The 21,493-nt window shown below is 39.0% G+C and overlaps 2 protein-coding genes across 2 annotated transcripts in view; one reads left to right on the forward strand and one right to left on the reverse strand.

Moving 5' to 3' along the window:
- Positions 1-1,692, reverse strand: part of LOC135698197 (uncharacterized) — a 33,410-nt gene extending 31,718 nt beyond the window's left edge. The window contains exon 1 of the mRNA XM_065218096.1: positions 1,355-1,692. The gene's annotated coding sequence lies outside the window, so the exon portion shown is untranslated. The remainder of the gene's footprint in view (positions 1-1,354) is intronic.
- A 6,615-nt stretch (positions 1,693-8,307) lies between these two features.
- On the forward strand, positions 8,308-15,943 carry L2HGDH (L-2-hydroxyglutarate dehydrogenase). Its single transcript, XM_065218090.1, has 3 exons — positions 8,308-8,664; positions 8,727-9,036; positions 14,966-15,943. Exons 1-3 carry the CDS (start codon positions 8,543-8,545, stop codon positions 15,890-15,892), a joined length of 1,359 nt encoding a protein of 452 aa, XP_065074162.1. The 5' UTR covers positions 8,308-8,542; the 3' UTR covers positions 15,893-15,943.
- The last annotated feature ends 5,550 nt before the right edge of the window (positions 15,944-21,493 follow it).

Raw genomic sequence — 21,493 nt, forward strand, 5'->3', positions numbered from 1 at the left:
CTAGTCACCTTGCCAGTCTTCTTTAACTTCTGCTGAAATTTTCGGATTGGGTGGAATTGGAATTCTTTTCTATAAATCCACTACGTAGTCTCGGTACCACTGAAATGCCTCCCAACTGTAGTAACATCTTGGTACCACTGGACAAAATTTAACAGGTCCTTTGTGTGTTTTAAAAAATGCAGAATAATGCGTTTTTTCATACACTCTTTCTTGTACACCATCAAGTCTATCGTCTTATTTGTAGCGAAAATTTTGATTTTTGCGGTCATAACTGCAGATCCTCTGCCAGATCATCAACTTCCGGCTTAATTTGTCCGCAAAAACGATCTATCGTCTGACAAATCTCCTCGTGCCATGACAATTTTCTTAAATCTATTTATCTTTTCGCTAATTTGAAAGCTTGCCACGTTGGGTTTTTGATCAATTTGTGCAAAATAAATTTCCATCGCTACTAGCATACCTTTTTCAAATCAGCACGAGTCATGTTGAAACTTTCAGCACTCAAAACCCACTGCTGTCAAAACATGCCAGCTCTATCTTTTGAGTTAATGCTATACAATAAATTCTGCGTCCAGATTCAAACTTTCAAAAGTTAACTTTGATATTTTATGTATATCATTGGGTCGTATGAATAAAAGAGTTTACCTTACTTCACCGTAAACAAGCACGGGAGACTTTTCTATATTTATTCCTTCTTTTCTGATAAAAAAAAACTCTCCACAACTCTAGGACTACTAGCTCCATAGTAAGTTAAAGAACTAATGAGAAAAAAAAATGAATACCACGGCTACTGCGATAGTGTTTTCCCACGGGACTATTGCACTGTAGCTCTGTATATCGACTTGTAGAGAGTTTACTGTATTATAAATGCATCTGATTATTATGCTATTTGAATGGTTGTCTTTGTTTCACTGAAAGACTGCATCCTAATTCGATCAAATGATTCTAAAATATACCTCTGGCAAATTTTCCTATTCGGCGTGACTCTGGCTACGGGTCACGCGGAGCGGAATACGCATTGATGCCTCAATTAGTCATGACATATGTTCTTCTTCAGGAAAAATAAATTTTATATCCTAATTAAGACATAAAACAAACACTTGCCAGGTTGCAGCTCAAAACACGCACACTCATACATGAAAGGAAAGCAATCGTAGCGTATCAACAAGGCTGGGCAGGGAAGCAAACGAAAGGAAAAGAAAATGGTACAAATGTTTTTGCTGGAAATCTGTCTAAATCAACTACTGATGGAAAAATGTTCTACCACACTTTTCTCCTAACATCGTAATCATCGTTTAGCGAAAGAGAAATAAGATTTTCTTAAATTAGGTTGACAAGTTTCACGGTTACTTACTTCAACGATGGATAAATGACCTTGTTTCCTTTAAAACCGTTCTCTGGCACAAAACAGAGCTAGAAAATATCCTGAACATAAATTCTCGAAATTTTTTCCAACACTATGATATGTACGGTGGTTCATAGTTTTCAATCTTCTCAATAGTGATTAGAATCGATTTTCCACCTTGATAGCGTATTTCTAATGCACCAATCACTTGATTTGTATCCAGCTCTTTTTTTCTCTCAGTACACCTTGCACACAAAATCACTAGGGCTTTTGCACCTTAATTTATTTTTAGGGATGTGGGAAATATGGGTGATTCCTTACTCGCTCCGATGTGCAATGATATCTAGAGGATGCTCTCTGATTCGCACTAGAGGATGTTTTTCCAGAATTATGTCCTTCAAAGTGACAATCGGTGCTGACAGGACCTTTTGACAAATACGGTATTGGGAGTCTCACATTTAGATGGCCGATGCTGGTGGATCATGCGCAATGTTGGGAATTTCATTTGGGACGGTAAGCATCAGTGGTATGGTTTTCTCCAGTGCAAAAGTCGGTTGATAAAAGAATTAAATAATTTTTTGCTACCGAGGTTTCTAAACACACGACGTCTTCGTGTTAGGAATCGCTTAAGTCAATCGATCTGTCGTTAAGAAAATTATTTGAGTGAAGATATATGTAGTGTTCGTTATTATTAGAAGTACGTGTAAACTACCATGCGTCTCCAGGCATTTCACTTTATTTTTTCGCAAAACCAACAACCCACAAAACAATGTGCACAGGGTTGATTTGTGTCGCGTAATTGAAACATAAAGCATCATACAAAGCACATTGTATCTATCTTCTCTAGATTGCTATTGAATTTTATTCCGATCGGACGTATTGAGTAGTTTGAAGCAGATGTTGGGTGGAAACAACTCAAAAATTGGTACATTGTTTACATGTGCACTTATGACAGCTACATAAAGCCATTTAATACAACATTAACTAAACGCACTCAACCTCAAGGTTGGGGCCTCCCTTAGCTCAGTCGGTAAAGGCGCAGCTACAAAGCAAGACCATGCTGGAGGTGGCTGCGTTCAATTCCCGGTCCGGTCTAGGAATTTTTCGGGTTGGAAAATTTCTCGACTTCCCTGGGCATAGAAGTATGATTGGACTTGCCACACAATTATACCAATGCAAAAATGGTATAGGCATCGAAAGCTCTCAATTAATAACTGTGGAAGTGCATCTAGAACACTAAGTTGAGAGCACGCAATAAGCTAATATGCGATATGCAATAAGCTTGAAATGCGAAGAAGAAGAAGAAGAAGACTCAACCTCAAGGTTGGGGAAATGTGACCCTATCTGATGGTGATGTTATTTTGTGTGGGTGAGCTACTTAGAAGTTCAGATGGTTTGACTGTAGTCTTTTTTTACAACAGAAGTCGACGACTATTTGACAATTTGTTCTTGAACTAATTTGCCTACAAGTTGTAAACTAATTTTCCAATTAATTCATTCCCACACACATGCTCTGGATACCCCTGGAATCTATAACATTTGCCCAAATGTCACAAACCCTTATGACACTTGCCAGAATGTAAGACTAGCTCGAATCGTTTGAAAACAGAACTCACAAATTTTGTATTTTTCTCGAAAGAACTACCGTATGCGTGATAATGTTTGCACCATCGTATAAATAAGTTTTCCGTTTCACCTGTGCATACAATGCCTTGGTTTTCTTTGCATGCACGTAACCTATAGCTCATACCGTAGTAGGCTGTGTATAAAAGAAAATGAAACGACATTTCAATCGCCGTGGGAGCGTCCCGGTGGACCGTCAAAAGGGTTTTAGACCGAGAAAAGAAAGGACAACTATCCGCGAAGGTGGCCACAGGTCGTCCGAGGTCAGCTCGGGTTCCGAGGGTTATCGCTGCTATCAAAAGGAAGATTCGGGTGAATCCAGTGCGTTCAATAAGGAAAATGGCAAAGGAACACGGGATCAGTGACTTTAAGGCACGAAGATTGCGGGGCGAAGTCGAGTGCACGGAAAAAAACTCACATGATTACCAACCGCATCCGGGAGCTACGAGTCGAACGATGCAAGAAAATCTTGAACTTCCTTAAGCGAAAAAATCCAGTAATTCTGTTCACCGACCAGAGCATGTTTACCGTCGATCCCGTATCAAATTACTATAACTATATTAGTTCTCTTCCGGTAAAAGACGTGGCCGACGAACACAAGAACGTGTATCTGACCAAGCATCCTGCTAGTGTTATGGTGTTTGGATTGGTGGCTTCCGATGGCAACAAAAAAATGAACCCGGTGTTCATTCCAGAAGGCGACAAGGTCAACACGGAGGTCTACATCGGGATTTTAAGTAAGTATGTTCTTCCGTGGATCAAAGAACAGTACGGTCCGAAGCCAAATGTGGTGAAGTGGTTGCAGGAACATCTTCCGTTCTGGGCGAAGGATATGTGGCCGCCATCCAGCCCCGATATTAATCCGCTGGATTACACAATATGGCGCGTCATGAAAGCCAAGGCCTGTTCTAAACGCCACCCGAGTACAGCAAGCCTCAGACAAACATTGACCCGTACCTGGAGATAAATGGATCCAGACTACATTATTAGAACCTGCCGTGCATTCCGAAAGCGTGTGGAGGCCGTAATTTCAGCAAGTGGAAACACGATCGATGATTAACATAGTTTAAGACTCTGAGAAACATCTCCCCTTTGAATAAATAAAAAAAAACATTATCACGCATACGGTACACATGTATAAATGACGGAATCTTCTAAAACTATTCCACCGCATTGAAAATCAACTCAAATTTAAGTACCGTTCAAACAAATTCGCTTACACTAGAGTCGGTGTACAATGAGTCACGCCAAGAGAAAAACAGTTTAACTCTCATCACGGTTTTCGAAAGATTCCCTTTCTTTTCACTTGGCAACAGAGGACTTCTTTATCAACTTCAAATGACTTCTAGCCATAAATAAAAATAGCAGCTGTAGTAAATCATCATATCAGTGATTTTGTCAAATTATCTTAACAAAAAATAGTAGAAATTCTCATTACTGGTCATTACTAAACGTATCCCATGACAAGTTGATGCTCACTGCGTATTTATGATCATTTCTTCGATTATATTTCATATTTTATTGCAATACCTTTCGTGGACCTTTCATAGTATCGTAATGTTTGTTTAATTTGCTCTATAGGTAGTCGGTTTGACAGTTCAATAGGTAGACTTGGCTTCACTCTTGGCGTGACTCATTATACACCGACTCTGGCTTACACCATGGTTGCTCACAGAGTGAGTAAAATGTTCCACAATTATAAGTAAATATCACTCTGTAACCAGTTGGTTACAATCCGTGGATTTTCGTTTGTATGAGTTCAAGACCAACAATTGAAATGGCCTTAACTCTATTTTGTAAACAGAGAAAATGGCCTTACAAGGTTTGTTTACAAAATAGAGTTAAGGCCATTTCAATTGTTGGTCTTGAGTTGTTGTTGTTTGGAAAATTCACGTTTTGTCAAACTTAAAACAGTAGAGAGCGAGAGGGCTTGTGCCGCTGCAAAGTACAACAACGTAACGTTACTGAAGGGAGGAAAATCTCGGCTTTAAAATAAAAATGGATGCGCAAATTGGATGATGAATAGCTAGCCATCTTAGGTTTGGAGGATTAGGTAGAAGTAACCAGGCGTCCGTGTAGACCAGTTGAATGTGAAGTGTAGTGCTTATACAATACAACCCCCCCCCCTCCCCCTTGTGGAGTTTGGGCTGGAAAGCCTACCTCCGTCCAGGTAATTCAAGACCTACAATTGAAATGGCCCTAACTCCATTTTGTAAACAAAGCTTGTAAGGCCATTTTCTCGCGAACCGAAAACTTTAATTCGCAAACCTAAACCACAATCGGGTTGAGGAGGACTTCCCCTACCTGTTCATTATGTTGGTTTGCCTTTGCGGACTTGAATTGATATATATTATCCTGACGGAAATTTCCCTGACTGAATTGTGATAATTTTCAGGACCTCTTGTGCTTTTGTACAACATGTACACTTCGTACCGTAAATAAAACGGTCTTACACGTCTCGGTTCGGAAGTCAAGATGGCTTCCGGGCCTAATAGTAAATGATACTCGATCGTCCGTCAGGAACGATTCCCTCAGACCGGTGGCCTTAATTACCAAGGAGGGTCCCGTCTCGGCTCGACCAAGGTGGCCATGCCACGGTCAGCCGATGCCGTCAACGACGGAAGACGCCTGCCAGCCAAACGAGCCAGCAACGCCTGCTGAGCCGTATTTGGCTGATGAACGCCACCAGATCCGCCATTCTCCCAAAGCTGCAACAACACTGTCTGCAGCCCGCGCCGCAAGTTTCCAGCCACACGGTAGTGCAGGAGCAGCCGTGTGGGCCAACGCCAACGTCGCGACGCTGTAGGAGATCCCGCTGCAGCAGTGAGTACTAAATTTTAAACCCTCGCATACACGCCACATATATGTGAAAACCCATACCCACACGCTACAGAAAAGGGCAAATAAATGTTTTAGAAAATGTGAATATTCCTGTGTGTTTCATACTTTGTCCGCGGAGCCCCTCCGAATACCCAGTAACATGCCGGCCCTGCGACACAGTTCAGGGGTCTCATGCTACTGAGCTAGTTACCCGGGAGTGTCTGGTCATGCCATAGTCACAACTCATAGTTGAGTAGATTTTACTAACTCAGTGAATAACTGTTTAAAGTGTAAGGTGAATCACTATGGAAACCTTATATCTGATTTATCTTAGTCTCAGCTCGAATTTTTAAGAGCATAAATATAAGCTCCCACAAAACATATAACAATTAAACTAGAAATTCACGTTTGCTGCAGTGCAGCAAACAGAGAGTTTCAATTCCATGAGCGATGTCACAACGGTGTCTGAGATTTCGGCGTTAGAGAACTTATTAGCCATCATCACACTTGAAGGAACTTAAGCAAATTGAGGGAAAAGATCTAAAATTTGAGTTAAATTTTGCGGCCGCGCACATTCTTATTTCTCATCAAACTTTAAAATCCTAGAACTCACAATGTTCTCCAAAGAGCTGTTCATGCATTTAAGATGGAAAAATCGCCAAAAACTGTTTGATTCAGATTTCTCATCAAATTTTCAAATCCTAGAACTCATAAATTTTCCAAAGTTCTCAAAAGAGCAGCGCATGTATAAAGAAGAAAACATATTTGTTTTACCTTGATTTGTTTTCCGTCGATCTTGTTTTCCGTGCTGAGCACCAATGCTACCGACGCCAGGGAGGCAGTTCCCATACCTGGGCCCTAACTCATAAACCGGGGATCAACGGCTTTACTTCCCTTCCCAAGGAAGATGTGATCAGAGATGTTATGCCTCAGAACATCCCGGCGGCGCCGACTGGGATTGAACCCAGGGCCTGATTACCACTACACCACCGGCACCGCTGAAAACACCGCTGAAAACATCTTCTCAAACTTTCAAAGTTTCAAATCCAAGATTTTTTTATTAACATGTAACATGCATGTATTGATGATATGATGTTTTTGAAATACAGAAATATACATGACTACAAACGATTATGGCTTGTGTTACATTCGAGCAAGTGTTACATTTCTAGCGGCGCCGGTGGTATAGTGGTAAGCGTGATTATCTCTCACCCCAGCAGGCCTGGGTTCAATCCCAGTCGGCACCGCCGGGATGTTCTGAGGCATAAAATCTCTGATCATGCCTTCCTTCGGAAGAGAAGTAAAGCCGTTGGTCCCCGGGTCATGAGTTGATAGGTAGGGTCCAGGTGTGGGAGCTCCCCCCTCTCGTCGGTAGCATTAGTGCTCAGCACGAAATAAAGATCGACGGAAAACAAATCAAGGGGGAAAAAAAGAAAAAAGTGTTACATTTGTACTAGTGTCATTCGAGATAGTGTTTTAAAATCGTCCAGAATATTAAATGAAACTATTCAATATTATACGAGAAACACATTTGTCACTGGTGGGTGGATTATTTTTTTTAATCTTGTGAGTATTCCACTAACATCCCAATTCATAAATTTAATCATTAAGTAAGCATAGCATCACATTATGCTATTAAGCTAGTGCGTTAACAACGTATTCAGGAGCAGTTGGCAGAGTTGTACTCAGGATTTTTTTAGATGGTGAACCCTCAGTTTTGTACCTCACTCTCTGGCTCTTTCACTTTTATGATGCCCTCATCACATTCCATAAGTTGACACCAAATACACGATTGCGTCCCCGTAGTCGAAATTATGTTATATCAATACATTAGGAAGGTACACATTGCCCATGCCATATTTACGTTTACAATGTACAATCGAGTCACCAGTTATATCAATAACTGCTCAGTGCTACCAGTTTACTCATCGATCACATGCTTCGTATGTCATAATATGCTGTGCGTGTATTGCTAAAAGATAAGCATATTTTGTCATAGTTTGTAACCAAATCTGTAAACTATACACAAGACAACATTAAACTACATTCAAAATGAGATATTGAAAAGTGATCAGAGCAGAGATGTAGCTACATGAGCGCCAATTAGCTTAATTTCTTTGGATAAACGTGCGTATGTATATCTGTATGAAATGTCAAATCAAAGTCATCCTCGCATCATTTTTGATCCCATTCTGAATATGAATCGCCGATTCACATTTTGGTTAGTGGTATTAGTATTTTTTGAAGTTCCGATTACGGCGTTGTAATGAATACAGTTCGTTCACACGTTTCTCGTTTTGTTTACTCTGTCTCCACGTATGGAACAGTAACAAACACGCAAACTGTGCCTGTATTGAATAAGTAGCGTGCCCCTTTGCGCTTGCGCCTTTTCGCGATTCGCTCTGTTTTCGCGGATCGTACGGTGGTCTTGTGTGTTTATTTGCGGACGAGCAAGTTTTCACCTCCACATGTTTATTCATTCCATTTAGCACAGTCAAAATGATGAAGGTCATACAAATAAAAACTCCCAAATCAGTCAGTCAGTGCAGACGGGGCATTCCTTCGCATCGGCTGTGTTACCACATCACTTATCGTACCCATAGCAACCGAGGGTAGCTCTGATTGTCAGCTGTTCTAGTCTTGTGTGGTATCTATCTGCTTTTATCAGGTGGTGGTGACTGACTTCTCGGTCTGGTTAGTTTGCTTCATTCACAAAGGCAGTCAGTTCAGTGCATTTTTATTCATAACACCACTATGCTTTCGAAATCGATTGACAGGTCGATTCTTCGACTATACTCATTTGCTAATAGTGTTCCAAAGGCTAACAATCGTGCGATAATACCTGCTTTCAGAGCATACTCTCAGAATGCGGAAAGGTAGGTCAATTTTGTGGCGACAAGGTGAAAGTAATCATTGATTAAATTTCAACCACTTGTAGGCAGTACGATATTGTGGTGGTTGGAGGCGGAATCGTCGGAATGGCCTCAGCTAGAGAGATATTGATGCGCCACCCGTCCCTGAAGGTGGCAGTAGTTGAGAAGGAACATAAATTGGCCTTCCACCAAAGTGGTCACAACAGTGGAGTAATACATGCTGGAATATACTACAAACCGGGATCGCTGAAGGCAAAGTTGTGTGTTGATGGTCTGCATTTGAGCTATAAATACTTCGATGAAAAGAACGTCCCATATAAGAAAGTGGGCAAATTAATTGTAGCAACAAACGAGGTTGAAGTGGGACGATTGAACGTAAGTAATGCTTATTGTTGGTAAAAGTGGTTTATCTGAAGATCTACAGAATTGTATCCCGGTTTATCTGTATTTTATTACCGTTTTAAATGGGTATGGCCAAGTATGGGATGGATTACACAATCGTGATTTGACAATAATTAGTGGTTGAAACGTATTTATAATCTAGTCAAAGAAAAGCGCCTGGTTCGGTTTAAGGCCAAGGCAGTTCCAGTAACTTCAGGGCAATCACAATTTTTTTGAAGAAGTTTCGAGAATTTCTGGAAAATTGTTAATGACAAAGCAACGAAGCATCCTAATATACTACCCAACAAACATTGAATGTTGAATAAGAGCTTTTTCAGGCAAAAATAAGCTTCATCAGCTAAAAAATTCCCTTTTCAGTTGTTAATCAACTCAAATTGTTTGTTGGGTAGCAACCTCGAAATTTTATGATTCTATCTTAATATTCAGCAATGTCAGGAATGCTCACGAACCTCCAACATTCAACCAGAAAACTTACAACTAGGCATCTTCCAGATAAGCTTCAAAGATGCATTTTTTTATCAAATGTTATATTCATTCCTCTATATTCGTAATACGTGCGCGAGGATTAAACCTTTGTAGACCACCCAACATTAGTTTTTAAACTACTAATACTTATTAAATAAAATGTCAAATGCCTGTAACCGCATATCAGTCTCATATACACACTTAGATTTTTTTGCCGAGATGGGCACCACCCAGTAGCTCGGCATTTTATTTTATTGGATTTCAGTGAAAAACTTGCCGAGATTCAGCAAAATTTATGTTTGTTAGCTGAGATCTCGGCAAAATTCCCATTTTTTAGCTGAATCTCGGCAAGTTTTTCACTGAGATCTAGCAAAATAAAATGCCGAGCTGCTAGGTGGTGCCCATCACGACAAAAAACACTAAGCATGTAGATTAAACTGATGCAAAATTTGACTTTTTCGCTCCACAGTGCTTAAATGGTTTCAAATCGGGTCCTGATTAGCCTCCCAAAGTTACAACTCATTTGGTTAGAAACAGACTTCGCACAAGCCATTTGAAGTTTACATGTAAATTACTACTATGGGAAATCTCAACTTTTTGTTCATTGCCTTCTAGTCTTTTTCCATATTGAGCTGCGAAATAGTTCGATAGCCATTATTAAAGAAAATTTTCTCAGCTACAACTTTGCTGAAGATCGTTTCTATGTAAAACAGGACAGGAAATAGTTATTAATTATTTAAGAGATTGGTAAACTTATGACATGATCAAGCAGCTGCTCTGTAGGCAACACTGTATTTTGCAGTGTGACATAGTAGCCATGACTTTTGTGTCCTATTCAACGCCCCAGAAACACCAATGTTGCCTGCTGAGCAGTTGATTGAGCATGATCATTAGACATCAGCGCATTGAACCATTGATAACTTTCGATTCTTGCATTTAATCAAAAAGTGGTCTTCGGCAAAGTTGTAGCTGGGAAAATTTCTTACAAGCACAGTTGAAAGCTTTTGAAGCAGACCGATATGGTGAATTATTAGATAGACATGATCTTGGTTTTACAATAGTAATTCCCATACAAACTTCAAATGGTTTGTGCCATCTCAGTTTCTCACCAAAGGGATTTAAATTTTGAGAGGTTATTCAGGATCCGATTTGGAATCGTTTAAGCATTGTGGAGCGAAAGAGTCAAATTTTGCATCAGTCTAATGTAGATGTTCTTCAATTTCAAGATAATAACAATATCCACTATCAATTGGCATCTTGTTTAATTTTGCGTGATACACATTTAAATTTTTTCGCCGAGAACAATTGCCGAGACTCAGCTAGCAAATAAGAATTTACAGAGATATAAGCAAAAGTAAATGCCGAGGAAATCGGCTGTTGGAGATTTTACCGAGCTAGATTAAGTGTGTAAAACTACGGACTTTGATCATGAAAAATGTGAAAATAACATCAAGCCAGTAATCGCATATCAGTCCCATCCTGAAATTCAATCGTTCAGAGGTCAAGTTACAGTTCTGTTTTTTAAATCGCCATAGTTTTCGCCGGTATAACACATCATGCATCATGCATATATATTGTATTCAATTTTAACATGACAAAATTATGGATTAATTTTTGCCATGCCTACTTTTTCCATATGGGACTGATAAGGGATTATAGGCAGTACAGCTATCCATACAACATAATCCATCAGAGATAACTTCGTCAAGATACATAATTTGCCCTTCCATAAAAACAATCTCACTAGATAACTGTTTAAAAGACAGCTTTAACGCGTGAAACGCAATGTCCCTTAGATTCTGCTATTGATGTTACAAATAAATGGTTTCAGCTCCGCATGATATAAAGCAGATCGTCCATTATGCTTTAAGCACAGACAAACAGACGTAACTCTTTGAAAAACTTGTTCTTGAAAACATAGTATCTCAAAACATATAACCTCAGTAGTGACATCTATCTGGCTTCTCGCGGAAAACAAGCTTGCTCGCTAACTCGTAAACAATATTGCATAAAAGTTCTATATAATATATAGAAACGTCAAAGTGATCCGATGCCAGCGCTGCGGCGAGTAGTTCGCGGAACTGATAATATTCAAATCAACCGTTAAATGCATGAACGAAGATACACAATGAAGAGTTACGTCTGTTTGTCTGTGCTTTAAGTGCTATACTTATCTTTCTGATGGCTAACTTCTTTCTGCCAATCGTATATTTATGGCTAGTAGGATGTACACTAGACTGATGCACAATTTGAAATTATCGCTCCACAGTGCTCAAACGATTCCAAATTGTGTCCTGATTAGCCTCCCAATATTTGAACTCATTTAGTAAGAAACTGACTTCGTACAAACCATTTGAGGTTTGTATGGAAATTACTATGGGGAAACCATAATTTTGCTTCATATATATCTCATAATTCACCAGTTCACTCTGCTTTAGAAAATGATAGCTGCGCTTGTTGAAAATTTTCTCAGCTACAACTTTTTTTAAAGACCACTTTTTGATCAAATGTAAGAAACAGAAATTATTAATGATTCAAGTCACTGATGTCTTATGATAACGCTCCATCAATTGTTCAGCAGATAATATTGGTGTTTCTGGCGCGAAGAATAGAGTACAAAAATCATGGCTACTATGTCACACTGCAGAATACAGTGTTGCCCACAATACAGTTGCTTAATCATGCAATAAGATTATCAATCTCTTAAATAATTAATAACTATTTAGTTTGACGCTTGGCTGAAAAATGATCTTGTGCAAAGTTGAAGCTGAGAAAATGCCCTATAAAAATAGGAATAGAACTTGTTAACAGTATAATATGGAAAAAAGGCTAGAAGGCAATGAACAAATAGATTGGTTTTCCCATATTAATTTCCATATGAACTTTAAATGGTTTGTGTCAAGCCAGTTTCTTATCAAATAAGTTTAAACTTTCGGAGGATAATCAGGACCCGATGTGGAACCGTTTGAGCACTTCGGAGCGAACATTTAAAATTTTGCATCATTGTAATGCACACCTTCCCCGTTGAATAACCATCATCAATAGCACGGTTTTATTTTTGACTTTATGATCCTTTACAGCGTGTTTCACAATAGGTGTTAACATTATATATATTTTTTATATTATATTTACTTGCGACGTGTAATTCTTATAGGAATAGTGATTATAACAAACGAAGGTGTAAAAAAAAATGACAGTTTGTCTTTGAAGATAGATTTGATATAGATTTGTGTTACTTTTAACCGTGGGCTGGTTCGTCTCTGAAGATAAAACATAATATTATTTTTGCTATTTGTCAGCAATTGAAACTATGCAGAAACTAGCAAAAAAATACTGTGTTGGCATGCTGGTATTGAATCCTTGTATCCAATTATTTGTAAGAACATTCCAGTGATCACCAATCAATCATATTACCATGCTTCTGCGTTAATTGTTCTTCAGATGTCACTACTTTTCTTAATGGTGACATCTATCAGAAATTACGCATACACTTTGTTTCGTTGAATACTTTCTATGCCCCACCCGTAACAGGATTTCCCGACGTTTTTATTGATTGGGCGGGACAGACAGTATGTTTATGCAGAATATGTAAAAAAGGAGGGACTTTGGATGTTAATCTAAATGCATATATGCATATGCATGTTTTGCAGTGTCATGTACTCTATTTTGTAGTCTGTAAAGCGAACCCCACACGGTAAGAAATATTGTCAATACTTACAAGTATTGACAATAATATTGATGATGTGAATACAGAAATATTGTCAATACCGATGTATTGACGTCAATATAAAATGTATTGACAATACGATTATTGTCAATACAAACTGTCGTGTAGGGTCCACTTAAGAGGAAAATCACAAATAGAGTGTTTTCAAAATACATGGCATGTTGAGAGATTGAGTTAGTGAGAGCGAATTTTCTCTCTCAAATTAGAAGTTTTCTGCTCTCTGCAGACTGGAAGTCGACCGGGTAGCACAGTATGCGGAAAAATCATTTTTATTTAATAGTAGTTTGCTTAACAATAATTTCCAGGATATAAGTGAACGACAAAATTCATGAATGATTTCTTTAGGCTGTTGTTCACTTTTTTTACCTGAATATGCATCGAAAGTGAATATTTCAAACTCCTCTAAATTTCTGACGATATGTTTCATTTGGTTACTTAATACTCACTTCAACCATTTCATACTTTGCACAGCTCACGATGAGGACGAGGTAGAATTTTTTACGCTGTGGATATTCTGGCAACGGACCAAGTCCAGGGTGCTAGCGCAAAACCAAGTCCAAAGGGAGAGCGTAATTCTGACTTGGTCAGAACCGTTAAGGCCAGAGGATTTATTTCGTGTTATCCCAATAGGGATCACAATAAGATACGAGTTTGATGGTAGAACAAGATAATAAATCGTATGGTTTATATATATATATATATATATTTTGGTTAATTACCTCATTTGTACAGGCTCAATCGTACGGTTTATATAGTCAATACAAAGTTGCACGACATCGTGTGTTTTCTTTAATTACTGTGGAAAGTTGATTGGCACGTCAATTATGATTCAACGTGACGGACAATAATTATTGATGAGCTATGATATTTCATGTTTGGACCTCATCGATGGAAGGGTGCTTTCAAAAGCTTCTATAAGAGCGCGTGTTATTATTGCTGAATTTGCTTGCTTCCGCGCGAAGCACTGAATGTCACAATTTGAATGACCTACCGTTGCACTGCTAAGTTAAGCTGATGGTTCGTTTACTTATAGCTATGGTTGGTTAATCGTTGGGATGTTGTGAATGCGATACGGGACTCTGCTAAATTACAAACACTGATTTCATCACTAGCAAAGAATAACCAGCATCTCCACCGGATCTCAACACGCTTGACTTATTAGTTTGGGGCTATTTGCTACAATATAGAGGAAGCGCGAAGGGATCTACTATGGATCGCTTCAAGCGACTATGGATATGGGTCTGAGTTCCCCAAAATACCGTGCGTGCCAGCCTCGACGGGTTTGCAAAGCGTTTACGTGAAGTTCCAAACGAAAACCGCGAGCGATTTGAACTGAATTAGTATCACGTGTTCGTATAACTTGTAGCTATTAAATGGAATATAAATTTGTTAGCTGTGCTCTAATTTTATTTTATTTTAGTAACACCTATTCTGAAACACCCTGTACTACTCTTTATAATTGGATGATAAGAAAATGGGCTGCTCATAATAGCAAGTTTTTAGAAGTTTTAGATCCTCCCTCTACGTAGACTTTGTATAGACCGTAGTCATTTATCAACCTCACCCCTTTAATACGTGTTTACGTGGTTTAAGAAAACAATCGTTAATTCCCACAGTAATAATGATTTCATACCTATCGTATTTTATTCAATTTATTTTTCTCAATTCGTGAATAGCAATCCCCTGAAGTTTTACCTTTTTCAATTGTAGGACCTTTACAAACGTTCCCTCGCCAATAACGTGCCTGACGTGGAGCTGGTCGATGCGAAGCGAATCAAAGAAATCGAACCATACTGTGAGGGTTTGAAAGCAATTTGGTCGCCACATACGGGAATCGTCGACTGGGAGCTGGTAACGCAATACTATGCAAAGGACTTCAAGCAAGCAGGGGGTGACATTCATCTCAACTTTGAAGTATCGAAGTTCGAAGAAACGAAAGATCCCGACCATCCGATCACGGTTAAGGGTAAAAAGAATGAAGTTGTCCAATCGAAGTACATCCTTACCTGCGGTGGGCTGCAATCAGATAAGGTTGCTGAGTTGACAGGATGTTCATCGCTTCCAAAGATCGTTCCCTTCCGAGGTGAATATTTGCTTCTGAATCAGGACAAATGTCACATGGTCAATGGAAACATATATCCCGTGCCCGATCCAAGGTTCCCTTTCTTGGGTGTTCATTTCACTCCACGAATGGATGGAAGTGTTTGGTTGGGACCAAATGCGGTGCTGGCTTTTAAGAGAGAGGGTTACAAGTGGAGTGACATCAACGTGTTAGAGCTGATCGATGCCCTGAAGTTTCCTGGCTTTATCAAGATGGCATTCAAGTACGTTGGAGCAGGAATGCAAGAAGTTGCTAGATCAGCTTTCATTCCGCTTCAGGTGAAAGAATTGCAAAAGTTTATCCCTGATATCCAGGAGTACGACGTCCAACGAGGACCAGCTGGAGTGCGAGCGCAAGCCTTGGATATGGATGGCAATCTAGTCGACGATTTTGTGTTCGATCACGGTAAAGGAGACAATGCTTTGGCGAAGAATATCTTGCACTGCCGAAATGCACCGTCACCAGGTGCAACTAGTTCCCTAGCGATCGCCAAGATGATTGCTGACAAAATAGAAATTCAATTTAATCTTAAGTAAGTTTTTGAAGATTGGTGCTTCTGTTGACTGATTATAAATCGGGTATTTTTCATCATGTTTAAGCACAATGAAATACCGTTTGGTGATCGTTGTGCACAGGACGTTTTCGCTTTTTGTTTTAGAAAGAACTACCCTATATAACAATACATACCGTGTGCTTTACTATTTAATTTAATAGTATTATTTACCATACCACCCTCTCAACATTTTATGTATTAAGGGGAAGCTCACCGCTCCGAAAAAAATAATTACGCTTTGTCTTTACTAAAAATATTGGAAAAAGATATCAAAGTTCTAAGAAAATCACATTTTTTTTAAATGTTTCAAAGAAAATTCACGTGCAAAAACATTTTTTATAAGTCATTATGGCATAAAGTTGGACTCAAAAAACCACAAAACATCGACTCTTTGGTTTTGCTGAGAGTCCAATTTTTTTCATGATGTGATAAAAAAAATATTTTTACATGTAATTTTTGACAAAAATCTAAGGAAGTAACAAATTTTCTTGGATTTTTGATATTTTTTCTCAATATTTAAAAAAAAATAAAAATATACCGAAATTTTTTTTTTATTTTCGGGCCGGTAAGCTTTCTCTTAAATTACTATAAATGGACAACATTATTCCAAAGCTTTAAAACACCAGAATCAACTAAATGTCAGATTAGCCATAATTCGACAGAAACAGTATCAAATGTCTTTAGCTCTCCTTTTTTCAATTGCTCAGATTTGGATCAGATACCTAGAATTATTTCCTTATGCCAGATTTTTTTTTACTATTCCGATATCTCAAAAACTTTTCTAATACAATTGGATTTGTTTTTTGAACCTGAATTTTTCAAAGTTCAAATATTCTAAAACAATTTTTACGTTCAAACGTTCGGTTGAATGCCCGTAAAGATGATGAATCTGTTCAATTATTTTTTATATCACAGCTACATTGCCTATAATCGCATATCAGTCCCATATGGGAAAAGTAGGTGTTGAGGAAATGTCAGCTACGGAGTGCAATTTCCATGTTAATGTTTGAAAAATCATAGTACATTTATCTTTAAGTTAAAATCAGTTGTAGTGAAGCTTGCATTTTTTATTATATCAGTGAAAAAGCAGAACTTTACCTTGGGCTATGGACAATTTAATTTCAGGATGGGACTGATATTCGATTATTTTGCTTGATGGGACAAACTGATTTGATGTTGTTTTCACATTTTTCATGATCAAAGTCCACATAATATGAAAGTAGATCAAAGTATCACATAATATGAAAGTAGATGCAAATTGAAAGTGGATAACGTTGTTATCTCAAAACTAACGAAAATCCATATGGTTCTCATATGCGATTATAGGTTGTTTTTCTTCATTCGTGGCAGGATTCTCATTATCGCCTCTGTTGTTGTAAAAATTAATATTCGTCTTTATCTTGGTCGGGATGATATTGAGGATCAAATGCAATATGATTTTTTTCATTTTAAACAAATATAGTGCTGAAGAACGTGGTTTTTAGACATAAGTCGACGGCAAATTATTGCCTCAAGCTGAACTGATGATAATATCGATGATTTAGGCAGTGTGGTCGACAATATTCAAAATAATAATTTTGCCCAAAATGTCGTTGATTATTTTGCTTTTGAGGATCACTTCTGATTTTGACAATTTTGGGTTTGATAATCGAGCACTGGTGAATATCAACAAACGCGTATTCGTTGATGTATAATAAACTCATTTGTTCATTTCGCTCCTTTCGTAACTACGAAGATGTTCAAAACAAACGCAATTCATCGACACTGGGTTGAAGCGATACTCCTTGCATGTGATGGTAAATGATAAAAACAGACACTCACTAAGACACCGAGCGCTCACCTGAGCGTGCTTGGAGCGTCTGGACACGAGTCCACTAATCGGCCTATAACTTTGGAACGATGTCACTTGCGGACTTGCGGTCAATTTTATGTCAAAGTAGACATTCCAAAGTATTTTTAAAGCTAAAAAAAAAGATTTTTTGAAATTTCCTGAGTGGACTACCTCCTTAAAGATCCATAACGACGATGGACACGTCCAGAATGACCTTTGTTGTTTTGAGAAGCATGTTTAACTCTACTTCCCCACAAAGGTCACAGGAGGGATATTTTGTTAGTAGGTTGGGTTCTTTGGATCAGGATTCACCTTGATAATTCATGCGACCATAGTTTTGATATAGTTGTTGCCTGGGATGAAACCCACGGTCTTCTTCTCAGTAAGCAAAAACGATTGGACACAACCGAGTCCTTTACATTACAACACACCGTTGGTATGAAGCTATTCAAATGTCCCGCATCATGTACAGTGTATCTCAAAATTGATTGTACAAATGACATTAATTTTTAGAAAAACAGCTTTAAAGCCCAATTTAAAGAGCTATGTTTCTGAGTTTTTGGCTACTGAATTATGATACAGTTATCAATTATTGGTACAGTATTGGGTTTATTTGGTTGCGTTCAGGGTTGCTCTCACTCACTTGCTATGGTTTTTTTTTTAAATTATGGAACGCAATCACTAAATCAACTCATGATCAGCGTCCTGTGGCGATTTAGACAAAAACTTCCATTCAAACCCTCTGCACGATATAATCAAAACTTCGTCCATATCACCATCACTCCTGTCCCGCTCAAACACTGCAGGAGCGAATGTGTTTTCGGTATCTTTTCTTCTTCGAATACACCACACTCGCTTAGACAAAAAACTAGCTCATCTCATCAAACAAAAGATCAACCGCGAGCACTGTCCTACCGGATCACAAAAGAGCATGTGCGAGCAGCACACAAAGCACTATGCAGCAGCAATTTCGGAACAAAATGTTCGCAAAAACTAAATCAATTAAATTGAATTAATCTACACTGCACTGGGCCCGGCAGCAATCAAATCCGATCACCGGTTCACAATATCATAACTAAAAATCTCACTCGGGAACAAAACGTATTCGAAAAACTAATTTAATCGCTCTGCTCGGCTGCCCTCGGAGCACTTTTTTAAAATTGTTTTTCGGTGCTGAATAGAATAGTGGGTAGTTTGAGTGGGTGAGCTAAGAGTTCCGAAAATTTGACGTTTATTTACAAAAGTAGAAACGGCTATTACCAAATTCACTCTTGTCTTAAACAGTAACTATAGTACTGCAGTAAGTATGTCATTAAAGTACCAATGCTACCGGCGCCAGGGAGGCAGCTCCCACACCTCTATTTACCCATCAGCCCCGTAACGCGGGTAGATCACCGTTTCGTGGTACGTTACGGGATGCAAAATCTACCACCGATTCCTAGTCTTGACTACTTCAAACTAGGGGAACAGGATTTTTCAGTAATCAAAGGAACACATCTTAGTCCTTGTTACTTTGTATGCCTTGTTGATCGTGATAAGTCCTCGGGTTGCCTGGACCGAGGATCATCTTGAAACAAGGAAAAAATTAGTTAGTTAGTCTACATCTATGTGATTCCTAATCTTCTATTCGTTGTTCCCTAGTTTGAAGTGGTTAAGGCTAGGGTTCTGAAGCATGGTAATTATCTGTGTCATTCCTTAATTTTGTTGCTAAGGAATCCAATTTTGACTGACAAAGAGGCGTGCCTTTGGGGGGTGTTTCATCACTCCGAAGGGTATAAATAGCGAGACCTTTCAATTAGAATCGATTCCTTGCGATGAAGACAAGAATGTACAACTGTACACAGCAAAAAAATAATTTTGATATCACATCAAAGTGGATGCACTACAATCATGTCGAAAATTTCATGTAATTTTTATGACCACATAAATAAACAAATGCAGTAAAAGCAGCGTAATATCAGTTCATGCATTGTATTAATGATAATTTTGTCCTTTTTTGCAAGTAATATTACACCATATTTTCGACATGATTGTAGTGCATCCACTTTGACGTGATATCAAAATTATTTTTTTGCTGTGTATCAAAACCGAATACTTCATCATTTTTCAATAGTGATGGAGTAATACCAACAATCAATTCGAAACTAACGATTCTACATTGGCTCACTACTTGAATAGCACAGAACAGAAGGGCAAGTGCAAACAAATCGGTGAATCAAAAAGTGTTCATTTTTCTGCTCAACAAGCGATGTGTTGTGGTAGCGTTCCACACGGGCTTTCTATGAGCACTCACACTATCATAGCATGCTGCCTATCTTAACTGCAGGCAGAAGATGCCTTCTACCGCTAGGTGCGCTAGTGTTCGCAAATGACAAGTGGAGCCACTTTCTGATCCGAAGTTCCACTCCTGTGTGAATAGCCTATTCGTCCCAAGCAAACGATTAACGTACTCCATTCTAGTCGAACTTCTAGTACTACATTATGTTTGTTTTGATTTGCTATGAAAGTTTGACAGATAAAATGAGGGGTTCATCGATTTTCCTATGTTTCGAGGGGTGCATCGATTAGCTTGGGACCGAAGATAGTACCAGAGCTGAGCCAAAAAGTTGAGCACGTATCTTCGGGACCTTCTGGTCTTAGAGTTACCTCTATGGTAATACGGCATGCACTAAACAAAAGACACGGGATATACTACAAAAGGTCAAATTACTGGTTACAGTGGTTTTATGTCCCGAACAAAAAAATATCTACCTATCAACTCATGGATCGGTGATCAACGGAATAACTCTCCAACAAACAATTGCCTAAAGGGTGATACGGTCAAAATTTGGTCAAGGGAAAACGCGTGTAAATCGGTGAAATCGTTTATTTAAAAAATCAAATTAAATTTCTTTTTCAAGTTCAATTAGTATAAAATTCAGGAAAAATATTCAGTTAGGCTTCCGCTTTTCCAAATCCGAATTGCCGGGCCTTACGCTTGACCCCTGCAATCAGATTTTGTACAGCCACCTTGTCCACCTTCTTCGCCGCAGAAAGCCAGTTTGCCTTGAACTGCTGCTCGCCCTTAGCAGTTTTTTTGGTCTTCTTTAGGTTCCGCTTGACAATAGCCCAGTATTTCTCAATTGGGCGGAGCTCTGGCGTGTTGGGAGGGTTCTTGTCCTTGGGAACCACCTGCACGTTGTTGGCGGCGTACCACTCCATGGCCTTTTTACCGTAATGGCAAGATGTCAAATCCGGCCAAAACAGTACGGAACAACCGTGTTTCTTCAGGAAAGGCAGCAGACGTTTATTCAAACACTCTTTCACGAAAATTTCTTGGTTGACAGTCCCGGAAGCTATGAAAATGCTGCTTTTCAAGCCACAGGTACAGATGGCTTGCCAAACCAGATATTTCTTTGCGAACTTTGACAGTTTCATGTGCTTGAAAACATCTGCTACCTTTCCCCTTCCTTTTGCCGTATAAAACTCCTGTCCCGGAAGCTGCTTGTAGTCGGCTTTGACGTAGGTTTCGTCGTCCATTACCACGCAGTCAAACTTCGTCAGCATCGTCGTGTACAGCCTCCGGGATCGCGCTTTGGCCGTCGTATTTTGTTTATCATCGCGATTTGGAGTCACTACCTTCTTGTAAGTCGATAGTCCGGCTCGTTTTTTGGCTCGATGCACGGTTGTAGACGATACACCCAGCTTATTTGCGGCATCTCGGAGAGAGAGGTTAGGGTTTCGCTTGAAACTACCGGCAACTCTCTTTGTCGT

Source organism: Ochlerotatus camptorhynchus, unplaced genomic scaffold, assembly GCF_037179485.1.
Source record: "Ochlerotatus camptorhynchus isolate MF236.1 unplaced genomic scaffold, CSIRO-AGI_Acam_v1.1 ptg000083l, whole genome shotgun sequence".
Classification (NCBI taxonomy): domain Eukaryota; kingdom Metazoa; phylum Arthropoda; class Insecta; order Diptera; family Culicidae; genus Ochlerotatus; species Ochlerotatus camptorhynchus.